Genomic DNA, 23,220 nt, shown 5'->3' with positions numbered 1-23,220 from the left:
GCTCTCCCTGCCTCCTCTGTGTTTTTATTTGCAGATTGGGGACAGGTGGAGCTGATTGGGTTGTTAAGGTGACAAGTTGCACCTGGGTTTGGGATCAACTAGGTGATAAAAGGTCCCTCTCTCCACAAGCACCATTTTGTTTTGTGATCTGGTTGATTGGTTTTGATTAGGTGCACCTTTAACACACCCATTTTACCTTCATCTCCATTACACCCCTCACATGCTTAATTTCACACTTCACAGGTTAGTTTTCCTTTGTAGTTGTATTCTTAGTTATTTCATAAATGTTTTTGTTACTCCTTAACTGCGGCTGTGTGGACTCCCCTGTTTGTCACCATCTAGAGCCAGGTTGTGACAAGGGCTCATCTGGGATTCTTGCCTTGGCTATTTTGACATTATCCCTACTATACATGGTATATTGTCATTTGTTAGCGCTAATTGTTGACTCTTTGGTGGGTCAAGTGGATTGCTTAGTTCTGCTATTGTCCCAGAAGCCTGTATGGCCATTTGTATGCAATATTGTCTATTACATGTTGACTTTTTGTAGTTGTGTGTTTAATCACACTTCAATTGGTTTTAGAGAAATTGCCTTCTAAGGTATCGGGTTGATGACTTGTTTATTTATTACAAGTTTTGATTTGGTGCATCAGTGGAGAGAAGATGACGACGTTTCTTTTCCTGTACTATCTAGAGACACTTTGTTCTGTTCCCTGTTGGGTCATCGGATTATGAAGGTGCCATGTCTTTGCCATGTATGACAGTGAGAAGTTTTGAGGCAGACACGACTCATTGCCCAGGGCTATGGTCTTTCCTCCTGTTAGATATAGCGTTGAGTTCCTGCAGGGAGCACGTTGTGCGTCGTTTATTACTTTTGTGTGGTGATAGCGGTCAGAGCAGCTGTCTGGGGGGCACATCCGTGGGTTGGTTACCTGCAAGCTGGTTCCTCCTTCGTGCCAGCGGGCTCTAGTGCATCAATAGCCACCGAAGACTAGGGTAAACAATAGGATTTGGGGAAACTCAAGTGATACACTGATCTGCTTTTGCACTGTTAAGTCAGCTATGTACTTGTTATGTAGTCGATGTGCTCATTAGGGCAGTTCAAAGTTTGGGCTACTAATCTGTTCATTTTGGTTGTAGCATTATGGCGTCTATTGAGGATTTTGTCCGTGCTCCTTTTGAAGAGTTGCTTCTGCAGTTTACAGAGGAACAGCTTTTGAAGTTGAGTGAGTATTATCATGTTGGGATTAATGACAAATGTCTCAAGGATACAGTGAGGTCTATTCTGTCAGAATTTGCTGTCAGCTGGTATTTAGAAGGCAGAATTGAGTTCAGCTGTATTGTGCTCTCGATGTTGCAGCATCTCAGGACCCATGCCAAATCTTTTTAGTTTCCTGAGGGGGAATAGGCGTCGTCGTGCCCTCTTCACAACTGTCTTTGTGTGTTTTGACCTGCTCCACTACAGCCCCATCGACGAGAATGGGGAAATATCTGCACATCTATCACTCCAGTATTAATGCTAAATTGTAATTATTTTCACGTCTAGGGCATATTTATTGCCCGCCTCCCTACTCTTGCACACACTGTACATACAGTGCTTTGCGAAAGTATTCGGCCCCCTTGAACTTTGCGACCTTTTGCCACATTTCAGGCTTCAAACATAAAGATATAAAACTGTATTTTTTTTGTGAAGAATCAACAACAAGTGGGACACAATCATGAAGTGGAACGACATTTATTGGATATTTCAAACTTTTTTAACAAATCAAAAACTGAAAAATTGGGCGTGCAAAATTATTCAGCCCCCTTAAGTTAATACTTTGTAGCGCCACCTTTTGCTGCGATTACAGCTGTAAGTCGCTTGGGGTATGTCTCTATCAGTTTTGCACATCGAGAGGCTGAAATTCTTTCCCATTCCTCCTTGCAAAACAGCTCGAGCTCAGTGAGGTTGGATGGAGAGCATTTGTGAACAGCAGTTTTCAGTTCTTTCCACAGATTCTCGATTGGATTCAGGTCTGGACTTTGACTTGGCCATTCTAACACCTGGATATGTTTATTTTTGAACCATTCCATTGTAGATTTTGCTTTATGTTTTGATCATTGTCTTGTTGGAAGACAAATCTCCGTCCCAGTCTCAGGTCTTTTGCAGACTCCATCAGGTTTTCTTCCAGAATGGTCCTGTATTTGGTTCCATCCATCTTCCCATCAATTTTAACCATCTTCCCTGTCCCTGCTGTCCCTGCTGCCACCACCATGTTTGACAGTGGGGATGGTGTGTTCAGGGTGATGAGCTGTGTTGCTTTTACGCCAAACATAACGTTTTGCATTGTTGCCAAAAAGTTCAATTTTGGTTTCATCTGACCAGAGCACCTTCTTCCACATGTTTGGTGTGTCTCCCAGGTGGCTTGTGGCAAACCTTAAACGACACTTTTTATGGATATCTTTAAGAAATGGCTTTCTTCTTGCCACTCTTCCATAAAGGCCAGATTTGTGCAATATACGACTGATTGTTGTCCTATGGACAGAGTCTCCCACCTCAGCTGTAGATCTCTGCAGTTCATCCAGAGTGATCATGGGCCTCTTGGCTGCATCTCTGATCAGTCTTCTCCTTGTATGAGCTGAAAGTTTAGAGGAACGGCCAGGTCTTGGTAGATTTGCAGTGGTCTGATACTCCTTCCATTTCAATATTATCGCTTGCACAGTGCTCCTTGGGATGTTTAAAGCTTGGGAAATCGTTTTGTATCCAAATCCGGCTTTAAACTTCTTCACAACAGTATCTCGGACCTGCCTGGTGTGTTCCTTGTTCTTCATGATGCTCTCTGCGCTTTTAACGGACCTCTGAGACTATCACAGTGCAGGTGCATTTATACGGAGACTTGATTACACACAGGTGGATTGTATTTATCATCATTAGTCATTTAGGTCAACATTGGATCATTCAGAGATTCTCACTGAACTTCTGGAGAGTTTGCTGCACTGAAAGTAAAGGGGCTGAATAATTTTGCACGCCCAATATTTCAGTTTTTGATTTGTTAAAAAAGTTTGAAATATCCAATAAATGTCGTTCCACTTCATGATTGTGTCCCACTTGTTGTTGATTCTTCACAAAAAAATACAGTTTTATATCTTTATGTTTGAAGCCTGAAATGTGGCAAAAGGTCGCAAAGTTCAAGGGGGGCCGAATACTTTCGCAAGGCACTGTAGATTTTTCTTTTGTGTTATTGACTGTACATGTGTAACTGTGTTTTTGTCGCACTGCTTTGCTTTATATTGGCCAGGTCGCAGTTGTTGATGAGAACTTGTTCTCAACTGGCCTACCTGGTTAAATAAAAGTGAAATAAATGGTCAAAACATATTGATACAGTAGCTAAGATGGGGAGAAGTCTGTCCATGATAGTGCGGTCTAGAAGGCAGAGCAGCGCCTTATCAACAAGGCAGGTCCTACAGTCCCTAGTTTCTACCTTCTAGACCGCACTATCAACAAAGCAGGTCCTACAGGCCCTAGATTCTACCTTCTAGACTGCACTATCAACAAGGCAGGTCCTACAGTCCCTAGTTTCTACCTTCTAGACCGCACTATCAACAAAGCAGGTCCTACAGGCCCTAGTTTTGTCCCACCTGGACTACTGTTCAGTCCTGTGGTCAGGTGCCACAAAAAAGGACTTTGCAATTGGTTCAGAACAGGGCAGCACGACTGGCCCTTGGATGTACACAGAGAGCAAATATGCATGCCAATCTCTCCTGGCTCAAAGTGGAGGAGAGATTGACTTCATCACTACTTGTATTTTTGAGAGGTATTGACATGTCTAACCTACTGGCACACAGCTCGGACACCTATGCATGCCCCACAAGACATACCACCAGACGTTTCTTCAGTCCCCAAGTCCAGAACAGACTATGGGAGGCGCACAGTACCACATGGAACCATGACTACATGGAACTCTATTCCACATCAAGTAACTCACGCAAGCAGTAAAATTAGATTTAAAAAACATCTTATGGAACAGCGGGGACTGTGAAGCAACACACACACGATAGCATATGCACTATATATAAACTCAGCAAAAAAGAAACGTCCCTTTTTCAGGACCCTGTCTTTCAAAGATCATTCGTAAAAATCCAAATAACTTCACAGATCTTCATTGTAAAGGGTTTAAACACTGTTTCCCATGCTTGTTCAATGAACCATAAACAATGAATTAACATGCGCCTGTGGAACGGTCATTAAGACACTAACAGCTTACAGATGGTAGGCAATTAAGGTCACAGTTATGAAAATTTAGGACAGTAAAGAGGCCTTTCTACTGACTCTAAAAAATGCCCAGGGTCCCTGCTCATCTGCGTGAACATGCCTTAGGCATGCTGCAAGGAGGCATGAGGACTGCAGATGTGTCCAGGGCAATAAATTGCAATGTCCGTACTGTGAGACGCTACAGGGAGACAGGATGGACAGCTGTGTCAGACCACATGTAACAACACCTGCACAGGATCGGTACATCCAAACATCACACCTGCGAGACAAGTACCATGTACCTATGTTCATACAAATATTAACACATGTTAAGTTTGCTGAAAATAAACGCAGTTTACAGTGAGAGTACATTTCTGAGTTTATGTGATAGTGGTGGAGTTGGGGCCTGCGGGCACACAGTCAATGTACTGTAATGTTTTTAAAATTGTATAAACTGCCTTAATTTTTCTGGAAGAGTAGCTGCAGAGAAAATCTTTGAAATTGTTGAATGTGCGTTTCTATTTTTGTTCAGTATAGTTTGTTGTACTTATTCCTTTCCATAATTAGCATAATATCCATCATGGTTACAGCACTTCATCTTTCAATAGCATTTGATTACATTCAGTATTGATTTCGTAATTTAGCCAGGTAAGTTGACTGAACACATTCTCATTTACAGCAACAACCTGGGGAATAGTTACAGGGGAGATGAATGAGCCAATTGTAAATGGGGGATGATCAGGTGGCCATGATGGTATGAGGGACAGATTGGGAATTTAGCCAGGACACCACGGTTAACATCCCTCCTCTTACGATAAGTGCCAATAGATATTTAGTGACCAAAGAGTCAGGACACCTGTTTAACATCCCATCTGAAAGACGGCACCCTACACAGGGCAAAGTCCCTAATCACTGCCTTCGGGAATTAAATTTGTTTTACTTCACTTCCAGCAGCATCTGGTCTCCCATCCAGGGACTGACCAAGACCAATCCTGCTTAGCTTCAGAAGCAAATCAACAGGGATGCAGGGTGGTATGCTTCTGTACTTGAGACACTGTGTACAGCAGAACATTCGGAGTTGATTACAAATATGGAACGTGCAACTAATATGAATGGGTTATAGTTTTGGAACTCTATAGGTCCCTGGGGGACCTTGGCTTCATTGATCTGTCACAGGAAAGATGGTGTGTATTGACAGTCTATGTCTGGTGTTTTCTATGATTAAAGCTTCTTACCATGACTTGATTTGCTCAGGAAACAATGTTTAGAAATTCCACATCTTCAATGAACAGCGGTGTGGCCATCAACACGTTTCTGTCTTTATACCTGGAGCGAATGATGAGAACAGTGTGCTGCCTGAGGGCCTCTGCTGGGAAACACCTGAGAAGTTTGACTTTCATATGCTCTAGACCCTGAATCATGCTAATTCAAGTGAACATTGTGGAGGCTGGCTAGTGTTTCAAATACATCTTTCTCTGCGGTGAGACTCCACGATGCTCCAAGAACGCCCCTCTCCTTGGCTTTTCTCTCCTCTCCACTACTCTATCCCTCTGTTCTCTCCTCAGTTTTCTCTTCTCCACTGTTCTCTCTCCTCCTCTGTTCTCTCCACAGCTCCCAGGAACCCCCTGCTGTGATCTTGGTATTAATACTCTTCATGCCTCAACCTCTCTTCTTCGGTTTTAAACTGGAACACTTTGCCTCTCAACCTCACATTTTTGGTATTAAACTGGAACACTGGAAATAGAAGGCACTCATCAGATGGGCTGTTGTGGCCTTGTACATCAGCTGATGGGCTCTATTCAATCTGTATTGCCGACGTTCAGCGGCACTGAAACTTAGCGGAGACTGCATTCACGTTAAACACTGCATATGTTGGCTGAATACAAAATTACATTTCTATCCACAACATTTGTTATATGCTCTGTTCCAGAGCCACTACAGTAGTGAAAGCATACATTTGCATAGTGGTCCACCGTGGGAATCGAACCCATAACACTGACGTTGCAAGCACCATGCTCTACAAACTGAGCCACACGGAACACTTCAGTGATGCAGATTGAATAGAGCTCTTGGCTTGCAAACGCAACCTAGTTGTTTCTTTTAATATTTTATTTTATGCATAGTGCAGTGTGTTGGCTGTGGTGTGTTGGCTGCGCAGGGTGTTGGCTGCGTAGGGTGTTGGCTGCGCAGGGTGTTGGCTGCGCAGGGTGTTGGCTGCGCAGGGTGTTTGTTGTGGATTAGCTTAATATTGCGGGAGGATTGTTGCTTCCATCAATGTAATTGTCTGCATCATTTCATCATCCCCCATATCTTTTTTTGGTAAATGTATATACCCATATGCATACATACACACATATATACAGTGGGGAGAACAAGTATTTGATCAACTTGCCTACCTGGTTAAATAAAGGTTAAATAAATAAAAATTAAATACATTAGTACCAATAACATATTTAAGATAATCCATCTTGATCTGTTTGGACAATTTGCACATTTCCATCAAAATTGTTGTTAATTAATATTGTCACCCCTTTTGAATTTCTTTGCCCATGGGAGAAATATATCACTCCCCCAGTCCTTTTTCCACAAAACTTAATCTAAAATTGTTGAATGAGTTTCCTGTAAATAATAGATATTCTATTCCTTCTCTTTTAGACAGGTGGCCTCTAAAGGCTGATCGTCTTTTCTAATTATCTGCTAAGCCATTACAATTGTAACTGACTATACTTATTTCACCACTTACCATAATGAGACAAAATTCTATTTATACAGCTATATAGACACTCATGATGATTGAGTGTCTATATAACTGTACCATGATATTTGCATTGCTACTTAGTAAACCTCCAATTGGTCCCCACTATTCCACCCGCTGAAAGCTCTCCTCATCCCGAGTTGGGTTGTCATCCCAATGCCCGGCAGACCACCCCCGACCCCCCGTATCCCATAGCCCTGAAAAGACTGGGATCCATCCTTTGAAAAGAGCATCCAGTGCAATTTACAGAACAGAAGTAGACCAACCGCCAAATGCATTTCCATTGCCCTCACCTCGATCTGTACTATATATAGCCATCAAATATATATATAAAGAATCCTGTTTCTTATTTTCCATAATTAGCTATTAATATTTGTAGTAATGTAGGCAATTTATGCATAGGATTTTACCTCTCACCAGTCTCGCCATTACCAAAATTACATTATTATAAGCAATTATTATATTAGCAAACGATTATTGTGAATCATCCTATATTGTCCCTAACATCCTTTACTCCAGTTGTGGGATTCGAATGTCATGACGTTGGTCTGGGGGATAGGTTTATGACCGTCATAAATCCCACTTCCCCCCTTCTCTTATCAAACCTACTGAGGTTACATAAATTTAAAAAAACTTGGTTAACAGAGATTCTGGGAATATCAGTATGTGGGGGGAAATGAACTATATTCTGGTAATCCGAACAATTGAACATATGCAGTGGTACTTAATTAATACGATGTCAGTTCGGTTGTCATCGGAGACATTCTCATCAATGATAAGATGACAAACTCTACAGTGGAAAGTCTACACATCAGAGTTATCGGATTCACATGGAATTGTTGTTCTATTTAAATGTTTGAACATGAAATTATTTGTGATGGGATGAAATGTGATTTTAGCTTCTAAAATGTGAGATTTGGATTTTCATAAGACAGGGCTGCTCAATCAGTGGTCCTCCCCTGTAAAGGGACAAAGGCTATAAAACTTTTCATACACACCCTCCTCCTTCCTTCCTATATAAGCTCTTGACAACACAACTTTCTGTTCCGCGGATGTGAGGATGGCGATCCCATGTCAGAATGGTTCAGATAAAACCACAGAACGAAGCCAACATCAGCATGAGCTTTGGTATGAACTTTGAACTCTTATTCACGACAGAAGTGATACCACCTAGCCGTTGAGTTACCGACCGCAGCTGCAAACGCAGGATAGGAAGGAACAGACAGAGTATCCCATCTACCACACAACAACGTTACTACAACTTATTGAAGTGACCACCAGAGACATTCTTCAAAGGACTCGGTTTGGCAACACAGTCTTCCATCTACCACCAACCTACTGAAGCGCAGCTCAGAGTAAATATTTATTGCATTTTCCTTTTCCAAATGGGCGGTAATTTAGAATGCATCTGGATACTGTTCCAGTCTCCCGCTCTTTCACTCAAACCCCACCCCTTTTCTTTTGTGTAACAAGCTGTCATATGTGTTCCGCCCGCTAGGGACGTTTCCTATGACGTAAACAATTATCCAGGTATAATTCATTCTTTGTATATGTTATTCTGTGTGATTAGTTAGGTATTTAGTAAATAAATAATTAAACCCAATTTTGTATTGCTGATTGTTAGCCAGGATTCTTGCAGATAACCAAGAATTTACAACTTTCAGAATATGAGACTGAAGTAAGAAGACGATTAATGTTGACTGCTATTGATGTAAAATATTGCTAAATCTTTAAGAGTTTATTCGGAAGATAACAGCTCTATAAATATGATTTTGTGGTGCCCGACTCTCTAGTTAATTACATTTACCTGATTAGCTCAATCAGGTGATATTAATTACAGAGAAAGTATTTTATAGAATAGCATGTCATAGCAATTAATCCGGCATAGCCAAAGACACTACACGAACATATACTCACACAACACTCAACCCTTTCCCCCCACACAACCATAGGCACCATCCCAGAGCCCAACTCAAGAAAAGTCCTTATTTACAAATGCATTTACAGTTGCAGCTGTATGAGCAGAAATGGAGAGATTTTATTAACCATTGTCACATCCTAGATGATGGAGGTCAAATGCACACCTTTTCGCTGAAACACCCACAACACGGTCCCCCGTATTGTCCATATTCCCAAGCATCTCCATGCAGTCAGACTTTTGATTTTGTGCCACCAGGATCACAATAATATACCCCCCCTCTGAATGTCTGAGTGTGACCCCCTCTACATGGGTTACTGCAGCTAGTGTTGCCAGCACTGCCACAGCCTGTGTGGGGGCACCCCGCCGGAATCCCCACCGGGCTAGGTACAAGGTCGTCAAGGTTCTCATTAGCAGCTTTGAGAATTTCCTTGTAGATTATGCTCTCCCTTTAGGGGGGTTTGGCTTTGCAGGACCGACCCTGCCAAGCAGGCTCAGAATCTTGACGGGGCAGTGCTGCTCTTGGTCTCTGACTGCATTTTAGACCGCTTACAGCAGGCCCATAAAACAGTTAGGGACTTCTCCTTAGTATCTGGGTCATTCAGGTGGGTGTCTAGGGTATAGGGTTGTGGACCGTTCCATCAATATAGGTTCATAAATAAATAAATTAGATGTATAATTTATTTTTAAAAATGTGTTCCCCATAATAGGACAATAAATAAATTAAATGTATAATTCATTATAAAAGTATATCCACCATCTGAACAACATTGAAAGCTCTCTCTCACCCCGGCTCACAGCAATACATTGGTTCTGGGATATGCAACCATTTCCTTTCTCACTCACCGCCACACTTTCCCAAACATAAAAGAAACACACACCACACTATCCACACATACTGTGCCTTCTGTTTGAGTTTTTATCTTTACCGTGTTGAATTAGTGCTTTTGTGTTCCAATTAGTTATATGTGAAGATAGACAGAAAAGCTATATTTTTTGTTGTATTACAATCCATAACCGGGCTAGAATTGTTTCATTATTTCCCTCGTCTATTTCCTTGTCTACTTTGTAATGTTTAAAATAGCCATCTTTGTGTCTCTGAACTTTTTAAGTTCATTCACTTCGGTTTCAATCTTATTGACTGTCCCTTTTCGCTTGTTTGTATCTTTCTCCAATGTCGCAGCTTCTTCATCACTCACCTCGAGGCCTTCAAATCTTTTATATCCTTACTGACTAATTCAAGGATACCCATTCAAGTATATTGTCATTTATTGATTTTAACAGATGGGTTTCGACCTTTACCATTCCCAGTGGTGAAAATATGAAATAATCTGTGTCTGTAGAAGAGTCACGTTTTCGCTTTGAAATAGGTTCCCCTGTCTTACTCTCCGTCATGTTTGGGTGTTGTTTGTTTTTGTAATATTTGTCGATACATTTCTCTAGTCTTAAGATTTGTTTTGTGTTGTTATCCAGATTGAAGGTTATCATCCACCAGAGTGTGTAGTGCTAATATTTAGTCTAACATATCGATATTGAATATTACGTTTTTATCTTAAGGTGCCCTACATAACTACTGCGCAGTGTGTTGGCTCCAGTGTGTTGGCTGCGCAGTGTGTTGGATGCGCAGTGTGTTGGCTGCGCAGTATGTTGGCTGCGCAGTGTGTTGGCTCTGCTGTGTTGGCTGTGCAGTGTGTTGGCTGCGCAGTGTGTTGGCTGCGCAGTGTGTTGGCTGCGCAGTGTGTTGGCTGCGCAGTGTTGGCTGCGCAGTGTGTTGGCTCTGCTGTGTTGGCTGTGCAGTGTGTTGGCTGTGTTGTGTTGGCTGTGTTGTGTTGGCTGCGCTGTGTGTTGGCTGTGCTGTTTTGGCTGTGTTGTGTTGGCTGCGCTGTGTGTTGGCTGTGCTGTCTGAGAGGAATCAGATCATCCTGATGGAAGATATAATGTATGGAGTTCATCACACCTTTCTTCTGGACACCTATTTATAGCAAATAAAATAAAGCATACACCATTGCTAGATAGTTTACAGTAAGCAGAAAAATAACAAATTCCACCAATTTAATGTCATAAAAACCTAAATAGATTTTAAGGTATGTCATTTTTATAAAATAATCCCTTAAAGTAAATATTTAACATTTGACTTACACTATATCCTATTTTCTATCCTACATAACAATAACTAGAAACAAGATGACGCAGAAAAACAAATAATAACTAATAATGTTATCTCCGCAGTAAATAACATGTGACTATGTCTACTTGATATTGCTGCCAAACACAAACTAAGGAACAATTCATATCTATATTTATGAAAGATAAAAAGAAATGGACATAATTTATTGTACATATATTTTATATCTTTACTGAGACAGACAAATATAGAACACACTTTGCATTGCACAAAGGATTAGAACTAAAATATTAACATTGATTTAGTTTGCTCATTATAATACACTTCTTGTCATTTGTATAATGTTAGAGATTCATTTACAGGTTTTTTAGACTCAACCAACATGTCTTTGACTCCAGTGATTGACATCGCCTTGCAAAAGTACTCATAACCCTTGGATTTCTTCACATTTTATTGTTACAAAGTGGGATTAAAATGCATTTAATTGTAATTTTTTTGTCAGCAGTCAACACAGAATATTCAAGTCAAAGTAAATCAAAGTGAAAGACTTATTTTTAAGCTCCATGAATCAATACATGTTAGAAACACATTTGGCAGTGATTACAGCTGGGTCAGTCTCCAAAAGCTGTCTTTCTGGTACATCTGCCCCTGTCACACCCTCTACTTCTCACTTTCTGGGTAAGTTTCCAAGAGCTTCGCACACCTGGATTGTGCAATAATAATTGTACCCGTTATTCTTTTCCTAATTCTTCAAATCTTGCCATAGATTTTTAAGCAGAATTAAGTCAAAACTGTAACTTGGCCACTCAGGAATATTCACTGACTTCTTACTAAGCAACTCCAGTCTATATTTGGCCTTCTGTTTTAGGTTATTGTCCTGCTGCAAGATTAATTTCTCTCCCAGTGTCTGGTGGAAAGCAGACCGAAGCAGGTTTTCCTGTAGGATTTTGCCTGTGCTTAGCTCTATTCCATTTATTTTTATCCTAAAAACTCCCTTGTCCTTGCCAAAGACAAGCATACCCATAACATAATGCAAACACAGCCATGTTTGAAAATAAGGAGGCAGTTACTCAGTGTTGGATTTGTATTTAGGCCAAAAGAAAATGAATCCCTTTGCCTTGTTTTTTTGTTGTTACATTATTACTTTAGTGCCTTGAAACAAAACATGTTTTGGAATATATATATATATATTTTTTTGTATTCTTATTTTCTGTTCCTCAGTTTTCTCATCGCAGCCATCGAACTCTAACTGTTTTAAAATCACCAATGGCCTCATGGTAACATCCCTGAGCAGTTTCACTCCTGTCCTGCAGCTCAGTTCAGAAGTCCAACGGTATCTTTGATGTGTCTGAGTGGTTTAATACATAATACACAGCATAATAATTAACATGACCATGTTTAAAGAGATATTCAATGTCTGATTTATTGTTAGCCATTCACTGTGGTTCTTTATGAGGCTTTCCAAAATCTCCCTGGTTTTTGTAGTTGAATCTGTGCTTGAAATTCATTAGTTGACTAAGGGACCTTACAGATGTATGTATGGGGGACAGAGGAAGGGTTAGTCATTCACTACTAGACTGAGGGACCTTACAGATGTATGTATGGGGGACAGAAGAAGGGTTAGTCATTCACTACTAGACTGAGGGACCTTACAGATGTATGTATGGGGGACAGAGGAAGGGTTAGTCATTCACTACTTGACTGAGGGACCTTACAGATGTATGTATGGGGGACAGAGGAAGGGTTAGTCATTCACTACTTGACTGAGGGACCTTACAGATGTATGTATGGGGGACAGAGGAAGGGTTAGTCATTCACTACTTGACTGAGGGACCTTACAGATGTATGTATGGGGGACAGAAGAAGGGTTAGTCATTCACTACTAGACTGAGGGACCTTACAGATGTATGTATGGGGGACAGAAGAAGGGTTAGTCATTCACTACTAGACTGAGGGACCTTACAGATGTATGTATGGGGGACAGAGGAAGGGTTAGTCATTCACTACTAGACTAAGGGACCTTACAGATGTATGTATGGGGGACAGAGGAAGGGTTAGCCATTCACTACTAGACTAAGGGACCTTACAGATGTATGTATGTATGTATGTATGTATGTATGTATGTATGTATGTATGTATGTATGTATGTATGTATGTATGTATGTATGTATGGGGGACAGAGGAAGGGTTAGTCATTCACTACTAGACTGAGGGACCTTACAGATGTATGTATGGGGGACAGAGGAAGGGTTAGCCATTCACTACTAGACTAAGGGACCTTACAGATGTATGTATGGGAGACAGTGGAAGGGTTAGCCATTCAAAAATCATGTCAACCCCTATGATTTCACACAGAGTTAGTCCATGTGATTTGCTAAGACAAATTTGACTCCTGAACTAATTTAGGCCAAAACAAAGGGCCTGAATACTTAACATATATTTAGTTATCACATTTGTATTACACTTTGACAGACTGTTTTGAGTAGATTGTTGACAATGAAATACATTTTAATCTCGCATTGTAACACAAAATGTGAAGAAATCAAAGGGGTCTGAATACTTTTGCCACGCACTGTACATTACATGAGGTGATAGAATCCCAGAGCCTTTATCCTTCTGCCTTGGAGGCAGTCTAGTGTGTGAAGAGGAAAAGCAACATTTATGCAGCGGACAGAGTACCATCTGTCTTTATTATTGTCAGTGTTTTGAGAGTTTGGGGAAATAACTCTCAAGGGCATGTGTGTCCTTGAGAGCAGAACTGTAACATCAGTACTACCCCACACACCTCATGTCATATCTCACAATATCGCCAGTTAATCTCTGCTCCATGATCACTGTCATGTTGTCATTCCAGAAAATAAGTATTTTAACTTGGAGTGTTTGATCATTCCCCTCTCTAACAAATGTTATTGGAATACATTAGCGTGTCTAGTTTGAGAAACAGACGCCTCACAAGTCCTCAACTGTCTGTTTCTCAAACTAGACACTCTGATGTACTTGTCCTCTTGCTCAGTTGTGCACCGGGGCCTCCCACTCCTCTTTCTTTTCTGGTTAGGACCAGTTTGCACCGTTCGGTGAAGGGAATAGGAAACAGCATTGTACGAGATCTTCAGTTTCTTGGCAAGTTCTCGCCTTCATTTCTCAGAACAAGAATAGACTTGTTTCTGGCAATTTTGAGCCTGTAATCAAACGCACAAATGCTGATGCTCCAGATACACAACTAGTCTAAAGGCGGCCAGTTTTATTGCTTCTTTAATCAGAAGAACAGTTTTCAGCTGTGCTAACATAATTGCAAAAGGGTTTTCTAATGATCAATTAGCCTTTTAAAATGATAAACTTGGATTAGCTAACACAACGTGCCATTGGAACACAGGAGTGATGGTTGCTGATAATGTGCCTCTGTTCCATTAAAAATCTGCAGTTTCCAGCTACAATAGTCATTTACAACATTAACCATGTCTACACTGTATTTCTGATCAATTTGATGTTATGTTAATGAGCAAAAATATGTGCTTTTTCTTTCAAAAACAAGGACATTTCTAAGTGACCAAAATGTTTGAACTGTATATCTGTCCTGTACCTGTACCTGTTATCAGACACCTCTCCCATAACTCATGTATCTTCTATTGTTATCAGACACCTCTCCTATAACTCCTGTACCTTCTATTGTTATCAGACACCTCTCCTATAACTCCTGTATCTTCTATTGTTATCAGACACCTCTCCTATAACTCCTGTACCTTCTATTGTTATCAGACACCTCTCCTATAACTCCTGTATCTTCTATTGTTATCAGACACCTCTCCTATAACTCCTGTATCTTCTATTGTTATCAGACACCTCTCCTATAACTCCTGTATCTTCTATTGTTATCAGACACCTCTCCTATAACTCATGTATCTTCTATTGTTATCAGACACCTCTCCTATAACTCCTGTACCTTCTATTGTTATCAGACACCTCTCCTATAACTCCTGTATCTTCTATTGTTATCAGACACCTCTCCTATAACTCCTGTACCTTCTATTGTTATCAGACACCTCTCCTATAACTCCTGTATCTTCTATTGTTATCAGACACCTCTCCTATAACTCCTGTACCTTCTATTGTTATCAGACACCTCTCCTATAACTCCTGTACCTTCTATTGTTATCAGACACCTCTCCCATAACTCCTGTATCTTATATTGTTTTCAGACACCTCTCCTATATCTTCTATTGTTATCAGACACCTCTCCTATAACTCCTGTATCTTCTACTGTTATCAGACACCTCTCCCATAACTCCTTTATCTTCTATTGTTACCAGACACCTCTCCTATAACTCCTGTATCTTCTATTGTTACCAGACACCTCTCCTATAACTCCTGTATCTTATATTGTTTTCAGACACCTCTCCTATATCTTCTATTGTTATCAGACACCTCTCCCATAACTCCTGTATCTTCTATTGTTATCAGACACCTCTCCTATAACTCAAGTTGTTATATACAGTTGATGTCCTTGGAGGTTGGAGTCATTAAAACACATTTTTCAACCACTCCACAAATGTCTTGTTAACAAATTATAGTTTTGGCAAGTCGGTTAGGACATCTACTTTGTGCATGACACAAGTATTTTTCAAACAATTGTTTACAGACAGATTATTTCACTTATAATTCACTGTATCACAATTCCAGTGGGTCAGAAGTTTACATACACTAAATTGACTGTGCATTTAAACAGCTTGGAAAATTCCAGATTCCAATTATGCCATGGCTTTAGAAGCTTCTGATGGCTAATTGACATAATTTGAGTCAATTGGAGGTGTACCTGTGGATGTATTTCAAGGACAACCTTCAAACTCTTTGCTTGACATCATGGGGGGGAAAAAAATCAGCCAAGACCTCAGAAAACAATTGTTTACCTCTACAAGTCTGGTTCATCCTTGGGAGCAATCTCCAAATGCCTGAAGGTACCACGTTCATCTGTACAAACAATAGTACGCAAGTATAAACACCATGGGACCATGCAGCCGCCATACTGCTCAGGAAGGAGACGTGTTCTGTCTCCTAGAGATGAACGTACTTTGGTGCGAATATTGCAAATCAAACCCAGAACGACATCAGGAAATGTCCTCTAGTCTGACGAAACAAAAATAGAACTGATTGGCCATAATGACCATCGTTATGTTTGGAGGGAAAAGGGAGAGGTTTGCAAGCGGAAGAACACCATCCCAACTGTGAAGCACGAGAGTAGCAGCATCATGTTGTGGGGGTGCTTTGCTGCAGGAGGGACTGGTGCACTTCAAAAAATAGATGGCTTCATGAGGAAAATGATGTGGATATATTGAAGCAACATCTCAAGACATCAGTCAGGAAGTTAAAGCTTGGTCGCAAATGGGTCTTCCAAATGGACAATGACCCCAAGCATACTTCCAAAGTTGTGGAAAAATGGCTTAAGGACAACAAAGTCAAGGTATTGAAGTGGCCGTCAAACCTATAGAAAATTTGTGGGCAGAACTTAGTGTGTGTGCGAGCAAGGAGGTCTTACAAACCTGACTCAGGTCAAAATTCACCCGACTTATTGCGGGAAGCTTGTGGAAGGATATCCGAAACGTTTGACCCAAGTTAAACAATTTAAAGGCAATGCTATCAAAAACGAATTGAGTGTATGTAAACTTCTGACCCACTGGAATGTGATGAAATAAATGAAAGCTGAAATAAATCACTCTAATATTATTCTGACATTTCACATTCTTAAAATAAAGTGGTGATCCTAACTGACCTAAGACGGGGAATTTTTACTAGGAGTAAATGTCAGGAATTGTGAAAAACTGAGTTTAAATGTATTTGGCTAAGGTGTATGTAAACTTCAACTGTATATGTGATTAAAATGTGATTTGAGAAGTGATTTGACATTGACATTGTTGTACAGATCTGCAGGGTGTCATGTAGTAGTGAGAGTCTATGGTCTACCCCATTACCACACACCTGGACTGTTCTAATGGACTGGGATTTACTAAGAACACATTGTGATGATGAGGAGGAGGAACAGAAGGTTTGGCTTGGCCAATCGAACCAGGGTTGGTCATATTGTGGTCAAACTAACAGAACGGTCGGCTAGGGTTGGTCATATTGTGGATAAACTAACAGAATGGTCGACCAGGGTTGGCCATATTGTGGTCAAACTAACCGAACAGTCGGCCAGGGTTGGTCATATTGTGGTCAAACTAACAAACTAACAGAACGGTCGACCAGGGTTGGTCATATTGTGGTCAAACTAACAGAACGTTCGGCCAGGGTTGGTCATATTGTATTAAAACTAAGAGAATGGTAGGCCAGATTGTGGTCAAACTAACAGAATGGTCGGCCCCAACGGTTAACCGGAACAGAAGCAGGGTTGGTTATAAACTTTTTCTTATCAAAAGTCAAACAGGGTTGGTAATACTTGGTCAAACTAACTCTATGGGAGTTCCAGGTACATGCTACAGACAGGATCAGCCAGTGGAGGAGTAGGGAGTGTCATTATGGTAGTTGTAGTCCGGCAGACCTTCAGCCAGTGGAGGAGTAGGGAGTGTCATTATGGTAGTTGTAGTCCGGCAGACCTTCAGCCAGTGGAGGAGTAGGGAGTGTCACTATGGTAGTTGTCGTCCGGCAGACCTTCAGCCAGTGGAGGAGTAGGGAGTGTCACTATGGTAGTTGTAGTCCGGCAGACCTTCAGCCAGTGGAGGAGTAGGGAGTGTCACTATGGTAGTTGTAGTCCGGCAGACTTCAGCCAGTGGAGGAGTAGGGAGTGTCATTATGGTAGTTGTAGTCCGGCAGACCTTCAGCCTGTGGAGGAGTAGGGAGTGTCATTATGGTAGTTGTAGTCCGGCAGACCTTCAGCCAGTGGAAGAGTAGGGAGTGTCATTATGGTAGCTGTAGTCCAGGGCAGACCTTCAGCCAGTGGAAGAGTAGGGAGTGTCATTATGGTAGCTGTAGTCTCGCAGACCTTCAGCCAGTAGAGGAGTAGGGAGTGTCATTATGGTAGTTGTAGTCCGGCAGACCTTCAGCCAGTGGAAGAGTAGGGAGTGTCACTATGGTAGTTGTAGTCCGGGCAGACCTTCTGCGCCAGTTTGTAGTCCATACTGTAGAAGGCGATGTAGATGCAGATGACTTTAAAGGGCTTAGAGCAGAGCCAGGAGACGTGGCTCTGTGTCTGTTCCTGGTAACACACCTTGGAGGAGTCGAAGCTGCACAGAGCTGTCTTCTTGTTGCGGTCCGTCTTTTCATACTCGATACGACAGTTGAAAGCTTTAGAGTCTTTGGTCTCCAGTGTGGAATGCTGAGATATCTCAAAATCCACCACTTTAGACGGCGGCACCAGACTCACCGACACGTTCCCCAGGCCAGTGGAGTTATGGCGGAAGTAAACGCTGAACGTTCCGTTACCGTGGTCCACGATCTTCCCGGTGATCAGCAGGTTGAGTTTGACAGTCTTAATGTTGGAATGGAAGTCTCCCCAGCCAAACATCTTCTTAAACTTGCCTGTCTTGATGATGGGTCGTCGCTTGGTTCTGGCCTGGCTGGCCTGAACATCTGTCTGGTTGGATAACCAATCCCAGAAGTCCTCCATGCTCTCTAGGTATGTCATGTCCCTGATGGGGTTGCGTTTAAGGCTGGGGGTCCCGACGGCCCCGGGGGCTCCAGGGACCCCCCTAGCGAACAGCCTCAGGGGCTTGAGAACTCTGGGATTTTCCCCGGATCCGCTGGGGGAGAACTCCTCCTCATGGTCCCCCTCCCCCCACTCTATCAGCTCTGTCTCTGCTGCTGTTTGGAACTGCTGTTTGGCTTTCCTGCACCACACCTACAGAGAAACAAAGAAAAAGACACAGAGGGAAAGGTTAGAGGACATTAACTGTGCCATATTATTCCAGACTGCATAGTAACTGGATGCATACGGATGTAGGATCTTAATTTGATCACTCTTTTGTTGCTGAGAATTTTCCTGAAGAGCAGGAAATGCAAACGTAGTGTATTTTTGTTTTTTAAAAGATTCAAAAGTTTGTCATTTCCACTTTGAAATTTCAGACTTGATTTGCCCTAACAAAAAATGTATCAACCCTTACAAAAATGTCCCTTAACTATAATGCACATAATAATTCACATTCTGTGGCTGCATAATTATGTTCATGCTGTAGCAAACTGGCTCAAATTAAGATCCTACATCTGTATGTGCAAAATAATATTCAATTTCAAATAATGAAAATAGAGACCCACTATAAGTGACAACAACATGGTTTGGAGGTGTGGCTATGCGAAACTACGTTATGAGTAATCTCTCGTGAAACAATTGAATAGGCTGAATGGGGCTGAATGGGGCATGTAGGATAAAAGGGGCAGTAGTTCCTGTGTTATTTAGACAAATCAAGATTTAGCAGGTGTTAAAATCTTTTCATATTTAGGAAGAGAAGGGGATATTTGGCCCATAACTTGAAAAGAGGGAAAGTGGACTCCTCATTCCAGTTTCACTCTTCATTCTAGCATTTTTGACCTCTTAACATGTCCTGTATGTATGGACCCAGAACATAAAGCCACATGAAGTCTTTTTAAATGTATGTTTAAATCATCCCTAATACATCTGTGTTTATTTAATGAATATATTGAATTTTTTCCCTGAGCCTTTGGTCATTGAAATGCTGATCATGTGGGCGTTAGGAAAGACTTACACAAAAAGGGCATTATCATGTTCACAATTTCAGATAGTTATTTCGACCTCAGTGTGGAAATATTCTTTAAAAAATACAGGAAATCCCATTTTTAACTCCACTGCCCCTTTAATCAAGCAGCTGACCAATTACGTGAAACTTTAGTTCTGAGTGTCAGTATCATCAAGATGGCGCCGACAGAGAGGGCTGCCTCGCTTCTAATCCTTAGGAAACTTTGTAGTATTTCATTTTTTAGAACTTATTTCTTACATTGTTAGTCCGGAAAATCTTAAGTGTTTTTATATACAGCCGGGAAGAACTATTGGATATCAGCAGCACGACCAGGAATAAGACTTTCCCGAAGCGTATACTTTGTCCGAACCACCCAGGGCATTTGAACAGATTCCAGAGGCTGACCCAAAACAAGGTTGCCAGGGAGAAGAGGAAGACAGAGCGGTCTTCTGGTCAGACTTCAGAGGCTTGTACACCACCCACCGCTTCCGAGTATATTACTCACTAACGTCCAGTCTCTAGATAACAAGGTCAATGAAATGAGGGCAAGGGTTGCTTTCCAGAGAGACATCAGGGGTTGTAACATACTCTGTTTCACGGAAACATGGCTCTCTCGGTATGTATATGCTGTCAGAGTCTGTACAGCCACCTAGATTCTTTGTGCATCACGCCGACAGGAATGAACATCTCTCCGGGAAGAAGAAGAAGGGGGTATGTGTTTCATGATTAACGACTCATGGTGTAATTGTAACAACATACAGGAACTCAAGTCCTTCTGTTCACCTGACCAAGAATTCCTCACAATCAAAATCCGACCGTATTATCTTCCAAGATAATTATCTTCGGTTATTGTCACAGCCATGTATATCCCCCCTTAAGCTGATACCACGATGGCCCTCAAGGAACTTCACTGGACTTTATGCAAACTGGAAACCATATATCCTGAGGCTGCATTTATTGTAGCAGTGGATTTTAACAAGGCAAATTTGAGAACAAGGCTACTGAAATTCTATCAACATATCAACTGTAGCACTCGCGCTGGAAAAACACTGGATCACTGCTACTCTAACTTCCTCAATGCAGACAAGGTCCTCTGCACCCTCCTTCCTCCGCACCCTCCGTTGTTTTGATCACGCGGACTGGGATATGTTCCGGGTTGCCTCAGAGAATATTTTTTATGTAAATCAAATCAAAATCAAATCAAATGTATTTGTCACATACACATGGTTAGCAGATGTTAATGCGAGAGTAGCGAAATGCTTGTGCTTCTAGTTCCGACAATGCAGTAATAACCAACGAGTAATCTAACTAACAATTCCAAAACTACCACCTTATACACACAAGTGTAAAGGGATAAAGAATATGTACATAAAGATATATGAATGAGTGATGGTACAGAGCGGCATAGGCAAGATGCAGTAGATGGTATCAAGTACAGTATATACATATGAGATGAGTAATGTAGGGTATGTAAACAAAGTGGCATAGTTTAAAGTGGCTAGTGATACATGTGTTACATAAAGATGCAGTAGATGATATAGAGTACAGTATATACGTATACATATGAGTTGAATAATGTAGGGTATGTAAACATTATATTAAGTAGCATTGTTTAAAGTGGCTAGTGATATATTTTACAGCAATTCCCATTATTAAAGTGTCTGGAGTTGAGTCAGTGTGTTGGCAGCAGCCACTCAATGTTAGTGATGGCTGTTTAACAGTCTGATGGCCTTGAGATAGAAGCTGTTTTTCAGTCTCTCGGTCCCAGCTTTGATGCACCTGTACTGACCTCGCCTTCTGGATGATAGCGGGGTGAACCGGCAGTGGCTCGGGTGGTTGTTGTCCTTGATGATCTTTATGGCCTTCCTGTGACATCGGGTGGTGTAGGTGTCCTGGAGGGCAGGTAGTTTGCTCCCGGTGATCACTACCCTCCGGAGAGCCTTACGGTTGTGGGCGGAGCAGTTGCCGTACCAGGCGGTGATACAGCCCGACAGGATGCTCTCGATTGTGCATCTGTAGAAGTTTGTGAGTGCTTTTGGTGACAAGCCGAATTTCTTCAGCCTCCTGAGGTTGAAGAGGCACTGCTGCGCCTTCTTCACGATGCTGTCTGTGTGGGTGGACCAATTAAGTTTGTCTGTGATGTGTACGCCGAGGAACTTAGAACTTACTACCCTCTCCACTACTGTCCCATCGATGTGGATAGGGGGGTGTTCCCTCTGCTGTTTCCTGAAGTCCACAATCATCTCCTTAGTTTTGTTGACGTTGAGTGTGAGGTTATTTTCCTGACACCACACTCCGAGGGCCCTCACCTCCTCCCTGTAGGCCGTCTCATCGTTGTTGGTAATCAAGCCTACCACTGTGGTGTCGTCGCAAACTTGATGATTGAGTTGGAGGCGTGCGTGGCCACGCAGTCGTGGGTGAACAGGGAGTACAGGAGAGGGCTCAGAACGCACCCTTGTGGGGCCCCAGTGTTGAGGATCAGCGGGGTGGAGATGTTGTTACCTACCCTCACCACCTGGGGGCGGCCCGTCAGGAAGTCCAGTACCCAGCTGCACAGGTCTGTTCAACGCTGGTCCAACCAATCTGATTCAAAAGCTCCAAGACTGCTTCCATCACGTGGACTGGGATATGTTTCGTATTGCGTCAAACAACAACATTGACGAATACGCTGATTCGGTGAGTGAGTTTATAAGGACGTGTATAGGAGATGTTGTCACTACTGTGACTATTAAAAGGAGCACCAGCCACGTCACGGACACCGACATCTTGCTTCCAGACAAACTAAACCCCTCTTTGAGGAAAATACAGTTCCCCCGATGCAGCCCACTACCTGTGGGCTCTCCTTCTCCATGGCCGACGTGAGTAAGACATTTAAACATGTTAACCCTCACAAGGCTGTTGGCCCCGATGGCATCCCCAGCCGTGTCCTCAGAGCATGCACAGAACAGGTTTACGGACACATTCAATCTCTCCCTATCCAAGTCTACTGTCCCCATATGCTTCAGGATGGCCTCCATTGTTCCTGTACCCAAGAATACAAAGGTAACTGAACTAAACGACTATCGCCCTGTAGCACTCACTTCTGTCATCATGAAGTGCTTTGAGAGACTAGTCAAGGATCATATCACCTCCACCTTACCTGTCAGTTTGATGTTCCTCTGCGTTCACATCACTAACAAACTGAAATGGTCCACCCACACAGACTGTGGTGAAGAAGGCTCAACAGCACCTCTTCAACCTCAGGAGGCGGAAGAAATGTGGCTTGTCACCTAAAAACCCTTACAAACATTTACAGATGTACAATTGAGAACATCCTGTCGGGCTGTATCACCACCTGGTACGGCAACTGCACCGCCCTCAACCTCAAGGCTCTCCAAAGGGTGGTGCGGTCTGCACAACGCATCATTGGGGGCAAACTACCTGCCCTCCAGGACACCTACAGCACCCAATGTCACAGGAAGGCCAAAAAGATCATCAAGGACAACAACCACCCGAGCCACTGCCTGTTCACCCCGC

General features: G+C 42.1%; 1 protein-coding gene across 1 annotated transcript; it reads right to left on the bottom strand.

Annotated features, from left to right (window-relative positions):
• Positions 1 to 16,951: 16,951 nt before the first annotated feature.
• LOC109876155 (neurexophilin-2-like) lies at positions 16,952 to 22,721 on the bottom strand. The gene is made up of 2 exons (XM_020468626.2): positions 22,596 to 22,721; positions 16,952 to 18,851 (listed from the first exon to the last, which is right to left on the bottom strand). The coding sequence occupies exons 1-2, from the start codon at positions 22,719 to 22,721 to the stop codon at positions 18,054 to 18,056; spliced, it is 924 nt and encodes a 307-aa protein (XP_020324215.1). The 3' UTR covers positions 16,952 to 18,053.
• Between the last annotated feature and the right edge of the window lie 499 nt (positions 22,722 to 23,220).

The sequence above is a fragment of the Oncorhynchus kisutch genome, linkage group LG26, assembly GCF_002021735.2.
Source record: "Oncorhynchus kisutch isolate 150728-3 linkage group LG26, Okis_V2, whole genome shotgun sequence".
Taxonomy (NCBI): Eukaryota; Metazoa; Chordata; class Actinopteri; order Salmoniformes; family Salmonidae; genus Oncorhynchus; species Oncorhynchus kisutch.
This window is presented reverse-complemented; position numbering and strand designations above follow the sequence as displayed.